We start from the raw sequence: 24,333 nt of genomic DNA, 5'->3' as shown, positions 1-24,333 counted from the left end.
AAATCAGGAGAGCCTGTTGCATTGCAACAGGAGGAGTCCAATTCAGCCCCTCGAGCCTATTACATAGGCATAGTGTGAGGAGTCCATTAAACCCCGGCACATGTTCCGCCATTCAATTAGATCATGGAAGATCTGCACACCAACCCCATTTCCCCATCTTTGCTCAATATCCCTTGATCCCGTTACCCAATAAAATTAATCTAATGTCTACCTGCATATTTTAATGTTGTTTGGAAATGTTGTGCCAAGCGCGTGGGGTAAAACTGAAATAATAGTGGAGAGAAACGGTTTTCTTTGTCGAAATATTCTATTTATTTCTTAACCAGTGAACAAGAAAAGAAAAAAAAATGTAGAAGATCACAAGCGAGCTGTCGATACTGGATCCACTGAGAACCCCACGACAAATAATGGACAATTATGAGCGCATTTTCCATCTGCAATCGATGAGGTGTCTGATACAAATAGTAATAACATTTCTGCATTAACAGAAAAGGGAAAAAAGACATTAATAGTTGCACTAAACAGAACTTGAAGTTACAATTTGTTTACGACTGCTTAATATTATACACAGCTTTACGAGAATTGCACGGAATGAGGGACTTATGTTTCATGGAGAGATCAGCAAAGCTGGAATTGATCGCCTTGGCATTAACAACTGGCTTTTTCAAAGAGCTAGCACTTGCACGATGGGCCAAGTGGCCTCCTTTCGTCCTGTAAGGTTGTATGTTTCTTTATAACGTTTCAAACAACACAGACTAACAATTAATAAACAGACAAAATAAACTGGAAAAGAAGTTTGCACGTTTCTCAAAGCTTCACCTACTGAGACAACAGGAATTTAATACATTGACGAGAATATGAAAGGACTTATTCGAGTGGAAAAGACAGACTGGGGCTTAAAATTTCCTCTGTTCGTTTCCCGCAGTGGTGATGGGTATTTAGGGTTGTCCGCCAAAGTTACGCGAGTACAGCGGGAGTGGTTTAGACGAAATTCACCCCCGAGATATTCACAATAATCGTATTTTCTCTCCCCTTGCTCCCTCGTGTGTTCTGCTGCTTATCCATCCTTTGAGTTCATTAATTTGCGACGATCAGTCAAACCTTTTGCTGTAAGACGTCTGGTATATGATAAAAAAAAGAGGGCGTTATTATCGTCATGGAATTATGGACTGATACAGAACAGAAGGAGGCCATTCGTCCCGCGTGCCTATACTGGCATTTTGAAAGAGCTGTCCAATTAGTCCCATTTCACAGTTCTTTCCCCTATAGCCCTGAGACTATTCCCTCCCCCACTACCTCAACCCCCTCAAACAAGTATTCATCCAATTCCCTCTTGAAAGTTACTACTGAATCAGCTTCCACCGACCTTTCAGCCAGTGCATTCTCAACCACAACAACTCGCTGGCTCAAAATATATTTCTCACCTGCCCCTCTGCTCCCTTGGCTAATCACCTTACAGCTGTGTCCTTGGTTGGGCAATCCTGCTGCCTCTTTGAAGCTGTTACCCCATTCGCTGTCCTATCCAAACCCTTCATCATTGTGCACACCTCTATTAAATCTCTCCTTAACCTTCCCTGATCCAAGGAGAACAATCCCAACTTCCGTATTCTCCTCACATCACTGAGGTCCCTCAACACTGTTACCGTTCAAGTAAATCGCCCCTTCACCCTCTCCAATGACTCGACATCACTGTCCTGAGCAGATCATCATGTGCATGAATAATCGAGACGAACCATGCACATGCTCTTTCCTGCTCATGCATTCCTAACCTTTCATATAAAGTCTTGTAAAGTTACAATAAGTTCAATTATTTTCCAAGGGAAATTCCAGAACATTGACAATTGTGTTCAACTGGATTAAATTGGTTGGTTAGTGTTGTGGGCGCAGGAATGAATGGAAAGTGAATTGGTGTATTCCATCTGCGTGCAATAGGAATGCAAAACTAGGGCTCGTGAATATCGGATAGTCACTCGTAATTTCAGTCTGGAATTCAGGAGAAACTTCTTTACCCAGTTTCATCATTACAATACCTATGTTAAGAACTTCAGTAATTTTAATCTTACCTTAGTTTTCCAAGCAATTGTTGAGATGAAAATTGTATAAAAGATGCTTTTGCAGATGAGGATCAGGTATGTCAGTTTTGCTGTTGCCATGCTTTTGATTTTCGCCTCTGTAAAATAAATGTAACAGAAAATGTTGCACTCTCTGTTCTCTCAAGGCAAGAAATGCTACTGCGTGAAAATGTCATGTGTGTCAGTGAAGCAGCCCAATGTAAGGGTCGAGCTGCGAAAGCAGAACTGATCTCCCTTTGACGCAAGGAGCCCTGGGGTATTCCTTACTCCAAATGGAGTTCAGCAATATGGCCGATCTGAATTGGGGCCGCTGTAACTTATGTGTCAGCTATGGCTCACGTATGTATCAGCTCTAGCTGAGTGGGTAACGCTCTCCTGTCTTCAAGACCCAGTCCAAAGACATGAACCCCATAATCCAGACTGACTCTCCCAGTGCCAGTAGACAGCGTGTGTGCTGCACTGCAACTTTGGAGGAACCTTCTTTGAGATGATGTGTTAAACTAATTTAACCTCTGGGAAGTGGAACTGTCCCTCTTATCTCCACGCCAGATTCACACTATGAACTCCCAAGGAATTGTAAGTTTTAAGACAGGTGTACACAGCTCCCTCCCCTCCCATCCCCAGGCGTCCCCTCTCCCTCATCACAGGGCAACATATTTCCCTGAGGTCGTGAACCCAAGAGGACCGTGAGGTTATATCATTCGACTAGGCTGGTCTCGAAATTCCAACGGCCTTTCCCTCCCAGAGGAGTTTTCTCATCAACTCGTTGTGCATGATAGTATGTATAACTGTAAAACTACAGCTTGGAAATGTTGAAATGAGTATATACATGAAATGTCTGACACAGTAATAATTCCAGAATTATTGGTGAATATTTTTTGAGTCATGGAGTCATTACAGCACTGAAAGAGGTCATTCGGCCCATCGAGTCCATGCAGGATCTCTATAGAGCAATCCAATCAGTCCAGCTCTCCCCTTCCATCTCCATTCCCCTGCAAGTTAATTACCCTCAACAGTCCGTCCAGTTCCCTTATGAAATCATTCATTATCTCCATTTCCACCACCCTCGTAGACAGTGACTTCCAGGTCATTACCACTCGCTGCATCAAACACTTCTTCCTCACATCCTCCCCCCCCCCACCCCCCACTGCATCTTTTTCCCAAAGCCTGAAAACAGACAGAGACCCCCACCCCAGACCTTGTGCCAGCAACTCATGGGGACAACTTTTCTTTGTCTACCTATTGTAAACCTGTCATAATCTTGTACAACACTGTCAAATAGCCCCTCAATCTCCTTTTCTCCAAGGAGAACAACCCAGGTTCTCCAATGTAACTTTGTAGCTAAAATTCCTCATCTCTGGAACCATTGGGGTAAATCTCCTCTGCACCCTCTCAAGGACCTTCACCTCCTTTACAATGTGTGGAGACCAGATACAGATAGAAGCAGATAGATATTCACCTTTACTTAGACCGCACATTTCTGGGAAAAGAAAGAAAAATCAATAAACATTCAGCATCAGAATATTTTATGAAATCACTGTGTAAATGTAGATTATCACAATTGAGTCCCGCACTGTAGTCTAATATATTGAGAGTCATTTTAATCGAGTGTTTAACCATATCTTCCCCTTTACACTACAATATTGTTCTATTTCATGAATTATTTAATTATTTATTGACTTACTGACACATCTACTTGCTTATTCGTACTTTCATAAGAGCACAGGTGCTATATAAATGCAACTTTCTGATTTCTTTGAAGCTGAAACAAAATGGTATTGGTCTCACTAGTGTGCCTACCTGCTTTGACAGCTAATGTTGAACTGCTTGTTGCAGGCACTGATTCGTTAGTGTAGAGATCTACTCTGCACTCAACGTTCTTGGACCGAGCCCAATCTAGGGCGTCGAATCTCAGCCGGCTGCTGATGCTGTAAGATGTATTTTCTTTTGATAGGATGGCATTGAGATCAGTATGAATGTTCGTGTCATTGGCATCTTTCTCCTTGCCATCGACAAGCCAGTGGATCTTGATGTTGTCGGGGTAGAAGTCGCTGACGAGGCAGACCACAGTGGCTTTTTTCTTTTCTCTAATCTCTTCGGGAGAGGGCTCAAAGACAGTAACTTTGGCAGGCCTAATCGTATCGTTTTCGCCTGCAGGAAAAGTAAATGAAGACAATATGGATGAGTATGAAACCCGTCTTGAGAATTTTAAACCACCAAACAATATCAACCTTTCAATTCTAGCCAGAGCAGTTAATTTTGTGCCAACTCCAGAATAAACCTCTCTGTTTCTCAAGCACCGATCAGTCATAAAACGTAGAATCAGTTTGCAACCTCGACCTGCTTTTGTACATTTTAACCCAAAGTGGCAGAAACTGATCATCTGAACCTCTTCGTCATTGAGTGAAGTACAAGTCTGTCTCATTATGAAAGAGGTTCTCCTGTCTATCTGAAAAGTGTTACCCTGAACTCTGGGCCAGCCTGTTCTCAATAACCAGGCTATCACTCACCATGTCCCATTATCTAGAGCCCTTTCCTATCTGGGAAGTTATGGGGAACATTTATAAAGCTCTGGTTAGGCCACAACTAGAGTTTTGCAGCCAGTTCTGATCACCACATTTGAGGAAGGTAGTGAATGTCCTTGAGAGGGTGCAGAGGATATTTAACAGAATGGTTCCAGGGATGAAGGATTTTAGCTACAAGGTTAGGTTGGAGAAGCTGGGATTGTTCTGCTTGGAGCAAAGGAGATTGAGGGGAGATTTGATAGAAGTGTACAAGATTATGACAGATTTGGATAAGGTAGACAAAGAAATGCGTCACCTATTAGTTGTTGGTACAAGGACCAGAAGAGACAGATTTCTGGTGCTGTGCAAAAGATGCAGGGGGATGTGAGGAGGGACACTTTTATGCCACGTGTGGTAATGACCTGGAACTCGCTGCCTACAAGGGTGGTGGAAGCGGAGACAATGAATGATTTCAGAAGGAAATTGGATGGACACTTGAGGCAAATTAACTTGCAGGGCCACAGGGATAGAGCGAGGGAGTGGGACTTATTGGATTGCCAGACAGAGAGCTGGCATGGACTCGATGGGCTGAATGGCCCCCCTCTGTGCTGTATTATGATTCTAATCCTACTCTTGTCTCTTCCCCCAAATGTAATATTTAATAATTAGTGCTACCGTAAACTCACACATGAAAGGAGGGGACCATTCGGCCTGTTGTGTGAATTCCAGCTCTTTGGTAGAACTAGCCAATTAATCCTACTCCCCACCCTGTTCTTCTCACATAACCCAGTAAACTATGTACCTTCAAACTCTCTCTATTTCCCTTTTGAAAGCTACTTTTGAAGTGAAGCTACTATTGAATCTGCTTTCAGCACCATGTCAGGCATTACATTCCAAATCACAACAAATCGCTGTTTAAACAAAATATTTCCTCATCCCCCCTTTTTTTTTGCCAACGACCTTAAATCTGTGTCCTTCTGGTTACCGAACCTCCTACCACTGGAAAAAAAGGTTTCTCCCTTTTAACTCTATCGAAAGCCTTCCTGAGTTTCAGCACCTCGATTAAAATTTTCCCTGTACCTTCTCTGCTCTAAGGAGAACAATCCCAGCTTCTACAATCCCTTCACGATTTCTGAATTTCCTTAACTCTGGAACCATTCCAGTCAATCTACTCTGCATTCTCTCTGGGGACTTAACCTGTTTTCCAAAGGGTGGCACCAAAATGGAACACAATGCTGCTACTGAGGCCTAAACAGTGTTTTATAAATGTTCATGATAACAGCTTTGCTTTTGCCCTCTGTGCCTCTGTTTACAGAGCCAAAAGGATTCAGTGTGCCTTTTGATAGCCTTTTGAAACTGCCCTGCCAACTTCATAGATTTATGAACATACATCCCCCTGGTTTCTCTGTTCCTGCACCCAATTTAAAATTGTACCGTTTGAGAAACAATGTATTGGCTCAAAGAAAATAAGGGGAGTGTGTCCGAGCCAATATTTATCCCTCATTCAACACTTCACATCCACCATTTCCGGTTATCTGGTCATTTAGTGCAATGATGCTTGTGGGATCTTGCTGTGCGCATTTTGGCTGAAATCTTTCCCTACATTACAACAGTGACTACACTCCACAGTCAGTTCTTCAACTCTCAAGCTCTATGAGCGTAATATTGCGAAAGAAATACCTGAACAGGTTTGGGTTTACAGTCAAGACTCTGTGAGAATTCCATGAATATTAAAATGATAAAATCATTAACACAATGACTGATGCCTAATCTTGTTATATTTCTGTTCTGAATATTGAACCATTGGAGATTTCAGGAGACGTCTCTTCACCCAGAGAATAGTGACAATGTGGAATTCGCTTTTTCTTTTGACTCGGAGGTAAGAGTGTTACCATTGTGTAACTTCACTGAAATACTTAAACCCAAGCAGCATTTTGAGAACTGGTCTCTTTCTCAACCAGTTGAGCTGCAATTGACAGATGCAGTTTGACAATGGTGCGTCTTTACCTAGAACTAGTTAGTTTGGTACCTTTGCTGCAATACAAGAAAATGCCTTGCGCACGTTGCTGTCCAAAATCTACCTGTTTCCAAAGGGGCTGAACACAAGTTTAATTTTGGTCTTAACAATTGTACTTTTATTGGGACTTCCTCCCTCTGGGATTCGCCACGCTGTTGTTTGTCTTCAATTAATTTTCCCTTTATATTTTGTCTGCTTTTCCTGGTTACTTGCGAATGTGTCTTTATTTTAAGAATAAGTTTACTGAAACAACATTGATCTCCCCTTCGCCTTCTCTGCTCTAAGGAGAACAATCCCAGCTTCTCCCATTTCTAAACACAAGTGAAACCTCCCCATGTCTGGTACCATTCTAGTAAACATCTTCTGCACCCTCTCTATGGCCTTGACATCCTTCCTAAAGTGTGTTAGCCACGAATTGGTCACAATACTCAAGGCGAGGCCTACCTGGTGATTAATAACAACAAAAAAATTGCATTTAACTAGCACCGTTGATGCAGTGAAAAATCACGCCATCAGAGCAACTCAGACAGCAACTTGATACCGAGTTATCGAAGTAGATATTAGGGACAGGTGACCTGTCAAAGAAGTAGGTTCTAAGATGCTTCTTAAAGAAGGAGAGAGGGAGAGAAGCAGAGGTGTTTAAGGAGGGAATTCCAGGGTTTAGGGCTCAGGCAGCTGAAGGCACAGCCGCCAATGGTGGGTTCGAGGGAGGGGAGGATGCACAAGAGGCCAGAATTGGAGGAGCACAGAGAAATCATCATGGTTTCTTTTAGGTCCAGAGGAAGTTACAGAAATAAGGAGCCACCGCCTCACTGACAGAACTATGCACGAATCCCGCGTAAATGTCCCCTACACGTGAAATGAATCCTCGTGTTCATCTGCTAAAATCCCTCCCCACAATTAGAGAACTGCATCCGTATAACAACAGCAGACCTTGGTCCATCCATCATTAACTGAGACCTCTTGTACTGTCAGCTACTCACCCGAAACGCTTAGCTTCGTGCCCCCTCCAGAATACTGTTCATATCCTGAAGCACCATGCTGCAACCCTACACGAAAACTAACAAGAGTGTCTCTCCCCTCCAGATGGATGGAGTTGGTGCTGGGGATTTTACATCGAAATTCATTGTAATTGCAACAATCTAACCAAAGTTCTATATAAGTTTCATGTAACTTCTCTGCTTTGGAATGCTAGCTGATCCCCTGCAAAGGAAGCCCTGTGCTTTGTTTGCTGTTATTATTGGATATTAGTCAATATTAAAGATGCAGCCAAGTACGATGTCGTACTGCATCAGGGGATACCAATTAGAATTAAGCCTTCAGGTTGCTCAATCTTCTGCGAACACCCAGAGCTTCTTGCTGTTTCACCATAACCCTACATTTGTTAGCCTTCAAGTATGCATCAAATGCATTGTTTGAGCTATTTTCAGGCAGTGCATTCCACATCACAACAATTGGCTGTGTAAAAGCAAATACTCATCTCCCTCTTTGTTTCTTTTGCCAATCACAAATCTGTTCTCTTTGCTTACCGACCCTTCTCCCAGCAGAAATGAGTTATTCTTATTTACTCTATTACAAAACATATGATTTTGGACATTTTGAATATGATATTAATTCCCACCTTAACCTTCTCTTCTCTGAGGAGAACAACCCCAGTTTCTCCAGTATCTCCACACAATTGAAGTCATTCATCCCTGGTACCACACTGGCAAATCTTCTTTAACCTTCTCTGCTCCAAGGAGAACAATATTCAGCTTTTCCAGTCTCTCTACAAAGCTGAAATCCTTTCTCCCTGGTATCAATCCTCCCACCACCACTTAATCTTCTCTGCTTTATCCTACTTGTTTTCAGAATACATCTTGCTGAAATATTGCGAAATAAATATAATAATTATTACGATAATTTGGTAATAAGTGGGGCAACGAGGGAAATCTGGGTAGCAGGGTCAGACATACAGCACTGTGCAGTTATGTACTGGAGTGCAATGCCATGGGTAAATATACAACTAACTTAATTGACGCACTCAAAACGTTACATTTTTTAAAACTTACCCAACACTGTTAATTTGGAACCGGGGCCAAAATGAAAGTTAGTAGTTACATCCACAATGCTACATTCCTATCAGAAAACTAGGATTGCCTAACAGTTCCCGTAGACTGCCAATGCAGTAGCTTGTTCCCTATATTTATTTAGTATGCCAAGAAAGCAAGTAGTGAAATTGTTAAACTGTTTGGACATTGCCACGTACCTCTCACTTTGAATTCTGATTTGAAATAGTGTTTCATCATAAATGTAAGTCAATTCCTTATGCACTCAATTTAGTTATTTTCTTGAAGGAAGACTAGGTGAGTTTGCCATTTAGTATCTAATCTTCTACAACCTTGACTAGATCTAGTCTTTGTTTATTACATTCAATCATTTTTGTTGGGTAAGTGTGTTAAAGGTTATGGGACCAAAGACGGTAGCTGGAGCTAAGATAAAACTCAGCCATGATTTAAGTGAATGGTGTAAGAGGCTCAAGGGATGAATGGTCCTTTGTGGCTTCTTGTGTTTGATTGGAGTCCTTTCAAAATCGTTGACTCGGGTTTGCATCTGTTATGAACTCGACAGTGGCCCTTCCTGAGTTCAGCCTTTAAGATAATCACTACTAGTTGAGCCTTGCCTCTCTGCTTTTACATTGGTGAAGATTAATCGCTCGGTTTTACATACCCAGAACTGTTAATCTTGTCCCATCGCCAAAGCGGAGAGGTGTGCTGTTTCCAGAACACAGTGTTACAAAGCAGTATTAAAACTGCTGGGGACCAATGATTACACGATACTTCATCGAATGCTCTGACACCTTTGAACAATTATAATTCAACCAATAGCAATGTGTAGATTTGTCTGTCCTTTTCTCCACCATTCCATTTTAAAGCAGAGAAATTATGGTAAAATTTGCTTAGACGTTCTTGGAGCTCTGTGCACAGTTCTGGTCTCCATATCCCTCGGTTAGACCACACTTGGATCACTGTGCACAGTTCTCGTCTTCATACATATTTACCTATCAGGAAAGACTGAATAGCCATTATGATAGATAAGAGAAGGCTTAGAGGTGACCTGAAAGAGGCGTCTAAGATTATGAAAGGGTTGGGGGGTTCCAGAGGGTAGACACAGAGAAGTCTGGTAACGTTGTCTTTGCAAAATTGTGCATCTTGGGATACAAATTTACTCAAGTTTTCCAGTATGTGGCCAGGTTTGTGAGTTTTGGCAGAATTACGAAGCAATGAATGAACACTTAGAGCGAATAAAATTTGAATATTGAGATCTATTCTTGTTTACCTACCTAGAACGTAATCCCAGAGCCAAAGTAAGAGATCGAGGTCCCAGCTGAACACAATGTCACAGGCCAGTTGTAAAACTACCAGGGCCCTCAGTTAGGCCTGAGCTGGAGTCTCGTGCCCAATTCAGGGCACCACACTTTTGGAAGGATGTCAAGGTCTTGGAGAGCGTGCAGAGAGAGATTTACTGGAATGGTCCTAGAAATGAGGGACTCAGTTATGTGGACAGACTGGAGAAGGTGGGATTGTTCTCCCAGAGAAGGTGAAGGAGAGATTTAATAGTTGATTTCAAAGCCATGAAGGGCTTTGTTAGAGTCAGTAGGGGGAGACTGATTCCACTGGCCGGAGATTTCACAACCAGAGAACATAGATTTAAGGCAATTGGCAAAAGATCCAGATGTTTATTGAGGGGGCCATTTCTTTACACAACGACTTGTTGTGATATGGAATGCATTACCTGAAAGTGTGATAGATACTGATTGCATATTGAACTTCAAAAAAGAATTGGATCATAGTTCAAAAAGGCGAAAATTGCAGGGCTGTATAGAAAGAAAAGGGGTGAGGGAGGCGAATTGGAGAACATTTCCCAACAGCCGACTCTAGTAAGATGGGCAGAGTGGTATTCTTGTGTCCAACATGCATATTTGTCTAATTATTTCCATCAACTGTTTTTTTTAGAAGTCTGTCCCATTATCAACAGTGAGCATTCATTCCAGAAGATCACTGCTTCAGGACGTTAATCATAACAAGCTGAACAAACTCTGTTTAAGAATGGGATTGAATTTTATACGGATGAAGGCAAAGCACAATCTTCTAAAACAAAATCGAAGTGGTCATTTTTATTAATTAGTGTGAGGTTAACAATTTTATGCGGCAACAGCTCAGAATTGTTGACTTAATTTTGGCTGCAAGCCCATAAAGTATGGATTGACAAAAGTATTAGGGTCATGTCTTTACAGCCATGTCTATCCTGGATTCTACTCCACCCAATAACCCTCCTGAGAAAAGAGCCTGAGGAATGTCTCCCAATTCCAAAACAATTCAGCCAATCACAAGAAGGCATTTCCACCATAACATTCTACGTTAGACAACCCAATGCACTTCTCTGTCGGTTTAATGTCACACAGCATTTTCTATATTTTTGAAAGGATAATAAGATTGTCGATGTGCTGGTTGATAATTCGAAAATTGGACAGTAATGGGAAACTGCAGAATATGATGATAGACTATCCCTTCTTCTTTCTTTTCTTTCTTTTGGGCCTACTTATCTCGAGAGACAATGGATACGCGCCTGGAGGTGGTCAGTGGTTTGTGAAGCAGCGCCTGGAGTGGCTATAAAAGCCAATTCTGGAGTGACAGGCTCTTCCACAGGTGCTGCAGAGAAATTTGTTTGTCGGGGCTGTTGCACAGTTGGCTCTCCCCTTGCGCCTCTGTCTTTTTTCCTGCCAACTACTAAGTCTCTTCGACTCGCCACAATTTAGCCGTGTCTTTATGGCTGCCCGCCAGCTCTGGCGAACGCTGGCAACTGACTCCCACGACTTGTGATCAATGTCACACGATTTCATGTCGCGTTTGCAGACGTCATTATAGCGGAGACATGGACAGCCAGTGGGTCTGATACCAGTGGCGAGCTCGCTGTACAATGTGTCTTTGGGGATCCTGCAATCTTCCATGCGGCTCACATGGCCAAGCCATCTCAAGCGCCGCTGACTCAGTAGTGTGTATAAGCTGGGAGTGTTGGCCGCTTCAAGGACTAGTTAGACAAACAAAGTCTTTAACATTTACATACCCAAAACTGTGAGCTTGGTCCCTTTGCCAAAATATAATGGTTCGGTCTTTCCATAACACAGTGTTACACTCCCATTACAAAACTATTACCCTCCAGACAACCTATTGCACCAGGAGGCGGCCATTCAGCCCCTCTATCCTGCTCCTCTATTCAAAGGCTGATCTGTACCTCACTTCATTTACCATTCTGATCTCGATATCCCTCGATAACCTCCCCAAACAAAGTTATTTCCATCTCAATTTTGTCAGGTCTAATCGCCCTCCAGGATTCACAGCTTTTTGTTGAAGAGGGAGTTCCAGAGATCTTTTACAATCAATTATTATCATGTACTTTTACTACGGATTCCTCTGCGAGAGGTGAAATCAGAGGGTTTTCCATCAAAATATCTGATGTTAGACATCCCAGTACGGCTTTAGTTTCACATAAAAAGCTACAATGAGATTCTTGATATTCCCATTGATAACTAGAATAATGGAGAGTTGTGGGCAATCACAGAATATAACAATAGACCAACAAATGGCTTTATCAAGTTTGACTATCCCAGTGGATAGTGAATGGAACAATTTAACAATAGTGTTACTCTAAAAGAGAAGCAAATTAATCTCTTTTAAAGGCAGGCTGGAGATTGGGTCAAATCATTAACTAAACCCTCTCCACTCCCCATTGGAGGCAACATAATAGCAATTAAACTGTAAAATGAATACAATGCTGAAACCGTTCACCTACCGAAAACTACTAACTTGGTCCCATCGCCAAAAGTATAATCGTAGTTATTTGAGCACAGTGATGCCTGTCAGTGTTAAAACTCCCATCTAGTTAGAAATGCTAAAATGCAACGTCTTCAAAATGATGTATTCAATTTGTAGATTTACATACTATTAATGTGTGATGTAAAGACAGCGGCAATGCACCCTAGATATTGCACAGGAGAACAAAAGGTAAGTTATAGGGCCTGGTGGAGGTTGCAGAGACAGCGAGATTTGTCTGGATTGGAGGATGTTACAGGGATAAGGAGAGTTATAGAGGCTGGAGGCGGTTACAGGGATAGGGAGGTTTGTAGGGGCCGGAGGACATTACAGGGACAGGGAGGCCTTGGGTTGAGTTGAAAACAAATGTGAAAGATATTTAAACCAAGATATTGCAGGTCCAGCTGCCAATATAAATCGGCGAGGTGATTCTGTGACCGAGAACATGATGTATTTTAGAGCATCTAATTTCGTCTGAGAATCTCAAGGATCCTCATTAACGAAAACAACAAAAGCTTCAGTTCTGTGCTCACCTAAAACAATCAATTTTGTCCCGTCACCGAAGTAATACAGAGTATTTCCTGTACACAATGTTACATGACAATAGTATAACTACAGGTCGAAGAGCAATGAAGCTGGTGCACTGATGCAAAACCTCACACAGAATGCACTGGAGATTTGACTCTTTATGTCAAGGGCATTATAATGTTAATTAGAAATTCATTGTGAGGAATAGAAAGGGAAGTTCGTTACTCAGATTTTGGTAATAATGTGGAATGCACTACCACAAGGAATGGGTTGAGATGGATTTTGGAGATGCTTTCAAGGAGTAAATTGGAAAAAGACATGGGAGAGAAAGGAATAGAAGATTAGATGAAGTAAGGGTGAGAGGAGGCTCGTGTGCAGTTTCACCACTGGCTTGCTTACACACTGTAAATTCTATATAATTAAATGTAATTATGATGTTTTATTTCACTCATTCTGGGGGAAGAATTATGACAGCATTTTTTGGAAACAAATAATCTGCCCTCTGAGAAAACGGTTAACAAATCTGCAACTCCCTTCCTGACAGGACTGCGGAAAAACCTACACCCCATTGAGTGCAGGGGCGATGGTTGCAAAGTGATAATGTTACTGTGCTAGTAATATTCTGGTTAAAATCCCGAGGGTAGCCAGAGGAATTTAACTTCAACTGATAAATGAAAGTCTGGTTTAACTGCATGAAACTATCGTCAATTGTCAGAAAACCCCGTCTGTTGTCATTTAAGTGACTTCAGACTTCAGTTGACTCGCAACTGCCTTCTGAAATAGCAAACCACCCAGTCCAAGGGCAATTAGGGATGGGCAACAAATCTTGGCCTTGCCAGCGACGCCCACATCTGATGAAAAAAAATGAGCTAGCAGACCACTCAGAAGACAATCAGAGATGGGCAATAAATTCTGGACCAGATGCCACGAACGAATTAAAAAAATGTCTTTCCCTGTGCATCTTAGTATTTTCCATGTATTCTGGCTTTTATGCACATTGGAAATGCTGCCTGAAATTTTTGAGTTATTTGTCAATGCAACATTTCAGTTGCAAACTGAAACTCAGAAACAGCGTGAGCTACAATCATTTTTTTTCAAAGAACGTCCAACTCACCCAACACAGTCAGTTTAGTCCCGTCGCCAAAGAAATACTCGTAGCTTCCAGAACACTGTGTTTCAGCCCAGTTACTAAACTATACTGGTCTCTGAAATGTTGCCGAATATTTGAGTGAATAATACAGCTCTTGTTTGTTTGTCCAAAGTAAGCTAAATGGGAGAAATTGTCCCTTCTTTAAACATGTATACAGTTCAAGAATCAGTCTTTCTCCCTCTCTCTCTCTCTCTGCCCCTGTTTGGGCGCAACCATATCTTAAATGCATTGGAAAAATGTCTTTCACCAATGAACCCGGAGCCTTAAACATCTTTCCGACCATTTCAGACAACATGCATTCTCAGAGTTGGTCTAACATACCTGGACTCACCTGTCACAACTAACTTGGTACCGCTTCCAAAGTAATATTGAGAGCCAGAACACAGTGAGAGGCCCTTGTAACAAAACCTCATAAGGCGAGGTGCAGGTCTTGCCTTTGTCACACTTGGGCCCTGTCCTCGAAAGCGTTTGTAGATCACATCTCCTTAATTTATATATCTCCTAATTTACATTTGTGGCTCAATGAGCAAGGTCATAGAATCAGAAATATACATCACTGAAGGGGAGACCATTCGGCCCATAGGACCTCTGCTGACTCTATGAAAAGGTTTTATCATAGTCCTGTATATCTCCCTTCGAGTATCTATCAATTTCCACTTTGAAAGTCACGACTGAAACAACTTCCACCACCAGTTCAGATATGCCTTCCCGATCACAGTAACTACCTCTGTGGGGGAATGTCTCTTCATTCCTCCTCTGGTCTTTTTGTCAATTGCCTCAAAACCTGTGTCCTCTGGTTACCGACCCATCTGCCAATGGAGACTGTTTCTGATTATTAATTCTATCCAAAACCTTCACTAATTTGAACACCTCTATTCAATCTCCATTTAACCTTTTCTGTTCAAAGGAGAACAATCCCAGGTTCTCCAGTCTCTACAACTATCTGAGGTCCCTCATCTCTGGTACAATTCTGGTGAATCATTTCTGCTCCCTATCTAAGGCCTCGACAACCGTCATAAAGTGTGGTACCGAGAACTGAACACAATACTCCAGCTGGGACCTAACCAGTGATTTGTAAATGTTAATCCTCACTTCCTTACTCAACTCCTCGTGAATCTTTAATCAATGATGGTGCGTTCCAGAATCATCAACTGGTCATTCCAAACATCTAGTCTCTTTTTTTAACCTAGCTCTCTCTCTATCTCACTCCTCGCATAAACCGATAGAGTCACGTTAGGGACAGGGGTAGGCCATTCAGAATCTGCTTTCCCAGACAGCTGTCACTTGTTGATTTCCACACATACAATCGGTCATTGTTAAGAAACGGATGGCAGCTGAATAGGGAATATGATTAGCGTTATCTTCATATATTAATCTTGTAAATTTCAATCAGACTATACCATATCAGACCGTGCGGAATGATTCTCACTGACGCCACGTTAATCAGTTACCTAAAACCACGAGGTTTGTGCCATCGCCAAATGTGTAGTCGTTGTTCCCTGACACAATGTTACACAGTTGTAACAAAGCGAGGGAATCTTTAACTCTCTACACGCCGGTTAATTAAGCATAGTTGCATCATTTTGTATTGGGTGGCATTTATTACCCCGCCCTTTCCCTCTTTACCTCTTTTTGTCATTTCTTTTGTCTTTGTCTCTACCTCTCCCAACTTTTTCTCTCTAATTCTCCGTCCCCTTTTGCCTGCATTTTGCTCCCAATCTGTCTCTCTGTAGATATGGTTTGCCTCCCTAACCTTCCTCCATTTCCACCTGGCCATTCCCCTATGTTTATTTGTTTTAACTGTTGCTTCGTTACTCTTTGTTTTTTTCTAAAGTTTACGTTCTCTCCCCTTTCTTCAAACTGACGGGAGCAAACCGGCCGACAGTTTTAATACTTACTGAGACCACTGATATGTTTCAACAAATATCTCACTCACCCAGGACTGTTAACTTAGTGCCGTCTCCAAAATATGATAGCTGGGTATTTCCTGCTCCCACATCATCATGTGACAACACGAAAACATTCCTCAATAGCGCCCTGCCAGTTTTCAGTGTCCATCTCATTAATATTTGATATTGCCCTTTGACTAACATGAGCTGACCATACAACAAAGTACACGCATAAAATAACCGGGTGGGGAGGTGGGGGAGAGGGGGCCTGACCATTAAAGCCAGCAACATTCACAGTAACGTCTATCCATCCATCTGTGAATATGTTAGATGTCCACAGATACAGTGCTTATAATACTGGAAGATTTTACATGGAGTTGTTCACAATTATTAATTAACTTCTACACACAAGTTGGGGACCAGATAGCTCAGGTGGCTAACGTGCCAGTTAGAACAATGCTTACAGAACGGGTTCATTTCTCACCATGTCTGGGGAAGGCAAGGGGAAGCCTCCTCATAGACACTGCTCCACATTCATGCTCCTCTCTCCTGCTGGAGAAAAGGAGCAGAGAGCCAGTACATCAGATGACCACCAGCCTGCACAGACAAGATGAACCCAGCATCCCTGTCTTCATTGAATGAAGGTCTAACTCACCCAATACTGTTAGAGCCGAACCTTCTCCAAAATGTAAAGGCTGGTAGCTCCCGCCTGCACTATACTAAACAACATTACCAAAACACACCTTTGGATAGACATATACACCGACAGAAAAGTAGATACGTAGATCGATACACATAAAGATGGATACACAGACCGATACATTGTGGATGATGGAACAATAGATGTTTATATAGACGGTAACCTACCTAAAACAGTTAACTTGGTACCAGCTCCGAAGTAGTAAATATCAGAAGAGCACAAAGCTAAATCCCTGCATCAAAACCTCTCACCTCTCTCTGGCTCGTGGCATGAAGGAGCCTTTCACAACTAGAAAGAACCTACAGGAGTATTGGCACAAAGGAACATAGAAATACTGTAGCTGGAGTAGGCCATTCAGCCCGTCGAGCTTGTTCTGACATTCAGTGAGGTCATGAATCGTCTGTATTGTAACCCCATTAGCCTGTTTGTGTTCCAGACCCTTTTCCTAACAAGGCTCTATCATTCTCAGATTGGGAAGTGACAATTGACCCTGTGGCCTCAGCAGTTTCAAAGGGGAGAGAGGCCCAGATTTCCACCACCGTTTGTTCAGTTATGTCCTTTCTGGCATCACCCCTGAACGGCCAAGCTTTGAGGTTAAGCTAATGCTCCCCTCCACCCTCACCCTTGTTCTGGGCTCTGACACCCGTGTAAATTGCAGCTCTATCTACCCTATCGAATCCTCTCATTATCTTAAACACATCAGTTGGATCAATCCTTAATCTCCAATGCTCAACATCTCGAAGCAACCTGCCCCCATAATTTAATCCCGGCATCATTCTGGTAAATGAGGAAAGATCATTCGCAATCTGCCCTGGACTTTCCGCTCACGTTCCCCAGGCCGTTCAATGTGCATTCAACACCCAGTGTCCATTCACAAACAAAAAAATCCCCTTTGATACTTCTCATCCATTCAAACGCTTTAGGATAATGGGGAATACATCAAATCATATCGAGGATTCAGCAGCGAACCAGACCATTCAGCCCACTACGTCCTAGCCGATTAAATGCTCCACATGATCCTTCTCACACCCTCTTCATCTCACCCCATCCTTTTAAAAGGTCCTTTTATTCCTTTCTCCCCCATATGTTTATCCAGCTTCCCTCTTAAATACATCTCTGCTATTCGCCTCAGCCCACTCCCTGTGGTAGTGAGTTCCACATTCTCGCCACTCTCTGGTTGAAAAGGCTTCTCCTGAATTCCATATTTGATTTATTAGTGACTGTCTTATATTGATGGTCCCCTGGTTCTGGTCTCCTCAACAAGTGGAATCATCTTGCCTCTGTCATAATCATAAAGACCTCGATCAGGTTATCCCCTCTGCCTTCTCTTTTCTGGAGAAAACAGCACCAGCCTCTTCATTCTTGACCTGTGGTTATATCCTCTCAATTTTGGGAGCACACTTGTAAATATGTTTTGTTTTGCTCTATCCAGAGCCTCTGCTTTTTTAATCATATGCAGTTCATAACGGCATACTGAAGAATTGAATCTGACAGTTTTCGTTCTGTGTCTGTGTCCTCTTGTTTTGTTCTCATTTGCAGCTGCATTGCTGTTTGTACTGTTTATTTTAGAGACCCTCCCTTATGTCCCCACTCAAACCCCTTTCCAAATGAATTCAGCAGTTGTAGGTCTCCCTTTGTAAGCCCAAGAGTCGAAATTAATTCACCGAATTGCTAAATATTCACTCCCACAACCACCCCACGTGAATTCCCGAATTGAATCAACTTTTCCAGTGTTTGGAAGGCATTCACTCACCTAAAACCACCAGTTTGGTCCCATCACCGAAATATGCTTCTCCAACGTTACACAATGGTATGGGGCTGTCGCAAAATCCCCCTCAAGTCTAGATTGTTCAGTCTGTTCCATTGAAGTTCGGACTGTGTCAATGGCCCGTAAAGGGTGTTGGAACAGGGGGACAGGAGGTGGCCGTTCAGCCCTTCTAGCCTGTTCCACCATTCAATTAGATCAGGGTTGATCTGAATCTTAACTCCATCATCCCACCTTGGTTCTGTAACCCTCAATACTTCTGTTTAACAAAACTCTAACAATCTTGGATTTGAACTTATCAATTGACCACCAGTCTCAACAGTATTTTATTTTGTTGTGGGGGTGCGGGGAGAGTTCCTGATATCACCCCTGAACGGCTGGAATTTAAATTGTTCTGGACTCCCCCCAACCTGAAGAAGCAGTTTCTCTCTCTCTATCCAACACCTCAAGCACCTCGATTATATCAGCCCTTTAATGATCTAGATTCAAGGGACTGTCACCAGTCTGAGTTACCAGTCCTCAAGATTTAACCCCTTTCTGCATCTAATATCTGAACGTACTCCCCGTGATTTTTTAACCGCATATAAACCTAGATGTTAATCTGATCGGAAGAACAGAGTCCCTTACCTAAAACTGTTAACTTGGTCCCGTCGCCGAAGTAAGCTATGCTTCCTGCACAATGGTCTAAACCAAGTCATGAACAGGCCCGGGAACTGTTCCTCTTGCAACTAAACGGGTCTGTGCCGGGCGGTTTACCGTGGAACACATCACCAAGCGGGTGTCCCGTTGGACTGGTCTTTGCGAACCAGAAGGAAGGGCCAGTGTCGTCCAGGGGAGAGAAACACCCCGCCAAAGTGACAAACAGACGCTTGTGGTAGGAGGGAAATTAGGCGCAATTCTCGGCGGTCATGAGACAGATCTAACCGGCTGCCTAACTCGTTAAACTGTCCGGGGAGGAGGGGGGGGGGGGTGGCGGCGCAGTAAGCTTGGAATGCACACAGCTTGACATGAAGGTAGAGAGAACAAAAGACCCCTTTATCTTACCTAACACCGTCAGTTTGGTGCCGGTCCCGAAATTGAGTGGTGTGCTGGTAGCACATCAGCAAATCATGTTGCACGAACCCAGTCGAAAACAGTTTGCTAAAAGTGACCTGCTCAGCTTTTAGGAAGCACTGGTCAAGACAATCAGGACGCACAAAGCAACTTACAGCCAATGAAGCAGTTTGTTTAGGAAGTGGTCACCACAGGGAGACAGAGCAACTGATATTGGACCAAGGAAGTCCCATCAAACAGCAGTGAGATTAATGAGTAGATCATTGTGATGTTGGTTGAGGGATCAATATTGGTCCCCGGACACCGGGGTGGTGTTTCAGGGGTTGAAGAGTAACCAGTTTTCACACAAATAACACACAGTTATTCTCTTTTCCAGAGGAATGCTCGACGTTATAAAGCTGGACCATTCTGAGGCATCTACAAGATTGAAAGTGCCCAGCTCCCGCCATAATCCAGAGGAGATGTTTATTCGTTTACTCTGTTGCCACTGCTCTTCTGCTAATCTTCCTCGAGGTATGCAGAGCGAGGTTTTTGTACGAAGGCTGCATTGGATTCTATCACAGTGTCCCCCCTGTCCCCACGGTGATAGACACTCATACAAAAAAGAACGCAAATTTTGCAAGGCCCTGCCTCTCAAAAGACTCCCGAGGGCTTCACTTGGTGAAGTCAGATTAGATTGAGCTGCTGAAAGTTTTTTAGTCCTTTGGACCAAAATTAAAGGCCGTTCATTCCGTCTCAAAACTGTTAGCAGGAACAGGAGGTGGCCATTCCGCCCCTTGTCAGCCTGCTACACAGGTGCAGCAGGAGGCAATTCAGCCCCTCTGGACCTTGTGACACAGGAAGAAGAGGAGGCCCATTCAGCCCCTCTTGAGCTGCTTACACAGTAACAGGCCCATTCATCCACTCAAGCCTCCTTCCTTTCCTCTACTTCCTTCCTTCCTTCCTTCCCTTCCGTCCTTCCGTCCTTCCTCCCTTCCTTCCTTTCATGGTTTTTTTCTTGCTTGCTTTCTCTCTTGCTTTCTCTCTCTCCATTCCATCTCTCTGTTGCACCCCTTCTCCCCTCCCCGTTCCCCATCCCTTACCTGCTTCATAACCCACATTCTACCTTCTACAACGTGCAGGACCTCAGGACATACCGGCCACGGGACCTCAAACAGAAGCCACTTACTCTAGACAGTAAATCGTTCACACTGCTATCTCTTATCTTATCACTCAGAGAGACCCATATCTGCCAAACTAGTGCAAGTTTCCCAGGTGTCGTGTTGATGTGCGCGGTGCTGTTATCATTCCTGCAGATCTCATTGCACACCAACCCCCATCGCCATGCACCTGACATGAGGGAGAATGGAATAGAAGTTTAGATGGTGTAGTGGGGAGGAGAGGAGGCTCGTGTTCAGTATCACCACTGGCTTGATGACACATTTCTGGGGGGATTCGAGCAATGTTTGAAAATGAATAATCCGCCCTCTGAGAAAATGGGTCAAAAAAGGAACTCCTTCCTTAACAACACTGTGGAAATACCTAAACCACATTGAACGCAGGCGTGACGCTAGCAAAATGATAATGTTGCTGGGCTAGTAATCCAGCAGCCCGGGTTAGTGTTCTGGTTGTGTGAATTCAAATGGCAGCAGATGGGATTTAAATTCAGCTGATTCATAAAAATCTGTCAGGGTGCCATGAAACTGTCGTCGATTGTCATAAAAACCCATCTACCATCTTCTATGGGACTCCAAACCTGCAGCATGCAGTTGACTGTTAACTGCCCTCTGAAATTGCAAAGCACTCAGTTCAAGGGCAATTAGGGATGGGCAACAAATGTTGGCCTTGCCATCGGTGCCCACATCCCATGACAAGAATAAAAACATGGCCCAACAAACCACTCAGAAGGCAATTATGGGTGGGCAATAAATGCATCCCAGCACGAATTAACAATGACTTTTCCTGTTCATTTTTGTCTGTATTTTGCTCCCCATCTGTGTCTCTCTGTATATGGTTGCCTCCCTTGCCTTCCTCCACTCTCCACCTCGCCTTTCCTCTGTGTTTAATTGTTTTAACCTTTGCTTCTTTACTGTAATGCTTACGGTTTATTTTTACAAATTTCATGTTCTCTCCCCTTTCTTCAAACGGAAGGGAGCAAACTGCCCAACAGTTTCAGTGCTGATTGAGCCCACTGATATATTTCGACCAATATTCTAATCACCCAGGAACGTTAACTTCGTGGCATCTACAAAATATGATGGATGGTTACTTCCTGCTCCCACATCACCATGTCACAACATTCCTCAATAGCGTCCTGCTAATTTGCATTGTCCCGATCATTAATATTTGATATTGGCCTTTGAGTGTCATTGGCCAAAGTAAACTCATAAACTAACCGGGGTTGTTGGCAATTAACACTGGAAACATTCCCAATACTGGCTCTGCATCAATGTATGGACCAGTTAGTCAGATGTCCACAGATACAGCTCTGACAATACTGGACAATTTTACTTGGAGTTCGTCATAATTATTAAGTAAGTTGTGCATGCAGGATGGGGACCGATTAGTTCGGTTAGCGAGATGGCTCACGTGTGATTCAGAGCAAGGTCAACAGCAGGGGTTCGGCTATCGTCTTGGTCTGACTAAAGTAACGGGAAACCGCCTTACCTACGTTCTTCCCTTGTCATTCTCATCTCTCCTGCTGGAGTAAAGGAGCAGAGATCCATGGACGGAACATCTGCATGACACAGGCAATAGGAACCCAGCCATCCTGGCTTAATCGAATAAACATCTAACACACCCAAAACTGTTAGAGTCGAGCCTTCCCCAAAATGTAGAGGCTGGGCGTTCCCGCCTACACTATACTAAACAACAGTACCAAAACACAGCGTTGGGTAGACAGGTACAGCCTCAAGCAAGTAATGTATCGATATCTAAACACATGGATGGATGCACAGATACATTGTGGATCGATCGAACAATGGATATTTGCACATTTATGTAGATGGGATATTGCCTAAATCTTAGATCCAGTTCCGAAGTATTAATATCAGCAGAGCAAAAGCTAACTCCCTGAATAAAACCTCACACCTCTCTGTGGTTCTATCCCAAGAGAGCCTTTCACAACAATGGAGAACATACAAGTACAGGAACATTGGCTGACAGCAGCACGGGAACAAAAATAGACTGTTCAGCCCTTCCAGTGGGTTCCGACATGCAAAAGGAACATGTATGTTAGTATCGTCAAGGTGGATGGAAAGAAAGGTGCAGAGCTGAGTGGTTACGTGCACAGCTCTCAATGGTGGATCGATGAAAATCGGACAGTCCAGAATTTCAGGATCACAAAGATCTCGGAGAGTTGTAGAGGCTGGAGGAGGTTACAGAGATAGGGAGTGTTGTAGAGGCTGGAGGAGGTTACAGAAATAGGGAGGGTGGTAGGGGGCTGGAGGTGGTTACAGACATAGAGAGGGTGGTAGGGGGCTGGATGAGGTTACAGGGATAGGGAGGGTTGTATGGGGCTGGAGGAGGTTGAGGCCATTTTTTTTAGCTCATTCATGGGATGTGGGCGTCACTGACAAGGCCAGCATTTGTTACCCATCCCTAGTTGCCCTTGACAACTGCGTGGCTATTTCAGAAAGCAGTTACGAGTAAAGCAAAATAGTTAATAGGTAGAATGAAGTAGAAGTCGTGTTTCAGCTATACAAAGCCCTGGTTACACCACATCTGGAGTTCCTCTGAGCATTTATGGGCACCAGACATTAGGAAGGATATGCTGGTCTTGGGGGAAGTGTAGTGTAGATTAAACAGACTGATTCTTGGACGCCAAGGGTTAAATTGCAAGGAAAGATTCGACATTTCCTATTCTTTGGAAAAGAGAAGGTTAAAGGGTGGTTTGAGCAAAGTTTTCAAGATATTAAGGGGAATGCATGATGTAGATGGAGAGAAACGATCTCCATTGGTTGTGCAGTCTAGATCTCCGGGACAGAGTTTAAGAATTAGAGCCAGAACTTTTCAGGCATGAAATTAGAAAACATCTTTTCACATAAAGGATGGTAGAAGTTTGGAACTCTCTTCTGCTGGAACAATTGTCAATTTTAAATCTCAAATTGATAGATTGTTGTTAACCACAGCTATTAAGGGATTATGGGGCAATGGGGGTATATAGAGTTAGGTCACTGATCAGTCATGATCGCATTGATTGGCAGAACAGACTCGAGGGGCCGAATGGACTACTCCTGCTCCTGTGTACCGATGATCCTATGTTCCTGTAACTTCTATTTAAACATAGAGTCAGCATTCTGCTTCAGTTAGAGTGTCCCAAATTCTGACAACTCTGAGTGAAAAGGAATCTAGTAATTGTCCTTGTAGATCTTTTGTCAATGATTTTAAATATCTGACCTTTGTTTATTGACCCATCCACCAGTAGAAATAATTTCCCCTTCAAGTAATTGTCCAGTCCCCCTTTTGAAAGTTAGTATTGAGTCTGTTTGCACCACCCTTTCAGGCAGCGCATTCCAGATAACAACACACCGCATAATTGTTTTATTCTTCATATCACCCCTGTTTATTTTGTCAATTACCTTAACTCTGTGCCCTTTGTTTACCAACGCTTCGAGCATTGGAAATTGTTTCTGAGCATGTACTGTGTCCAAAGCCTTCATTGCTTTGGACACCTCTGTCAAATCCCCCCTTAACTTTCTCTGCTCTAGTCTCTAGACGCAACTGAAGACCCTCATCGCTGGAACCAGTCGAATAAATCATTCGTGCAACCACTCTAAGGCCTTGACATCCATCCTAACATGTGACACCCACAATTCTCCAGCT

The 24,333-nt window shown here is 43.1% G+C and overlaps 1 gene segment (V, D, J or C); it reads right to left on the bottom strand.

The window, feature by feature from the left end:
• Positions 1-288: 288 nt before the first annotated feature.
• Positions 289-22,725, bottom strand: LOC137361229 (T-cell receptor beta-1 chain C region-like). The segment is given in 6 exon segments: positions 289-1,118; positions 2,064-2,170; positions 3,532-3,552; positions 3,873-4,223; positions 22,181-22,373; positions 22,651-22,725. Coding segments are annotated over 6 exon segments (774 nt in total).
• Between the last annotated feature and the right edge of the window lie 1,608 nt (positions 22,726-24,333).

This window comes from Heterodontus francisci, unplaced genomic scaffold (assembly GCF_036365525.1).
Source record: "Heterodontus francisci isolate sHetFra1 unplaced genomic scaffold, sHetFra1.hap1 HAP1_SCAFFOLD_398, whole genome shotgun sequence".
Taxonomy (NCBI): domain Eukaryota; kingdom Metazoa; phylum Chordata; class Chondrichthyes; order Heterodontiformes; family Heterodontidae; genus Heterodontus; species Heterodontus francisci.
The sequence above is the reverse complement of the archived record's forward strand: the minus strand, read 5'-3'. Positions and strand labels throughout refer to the sequence as shown.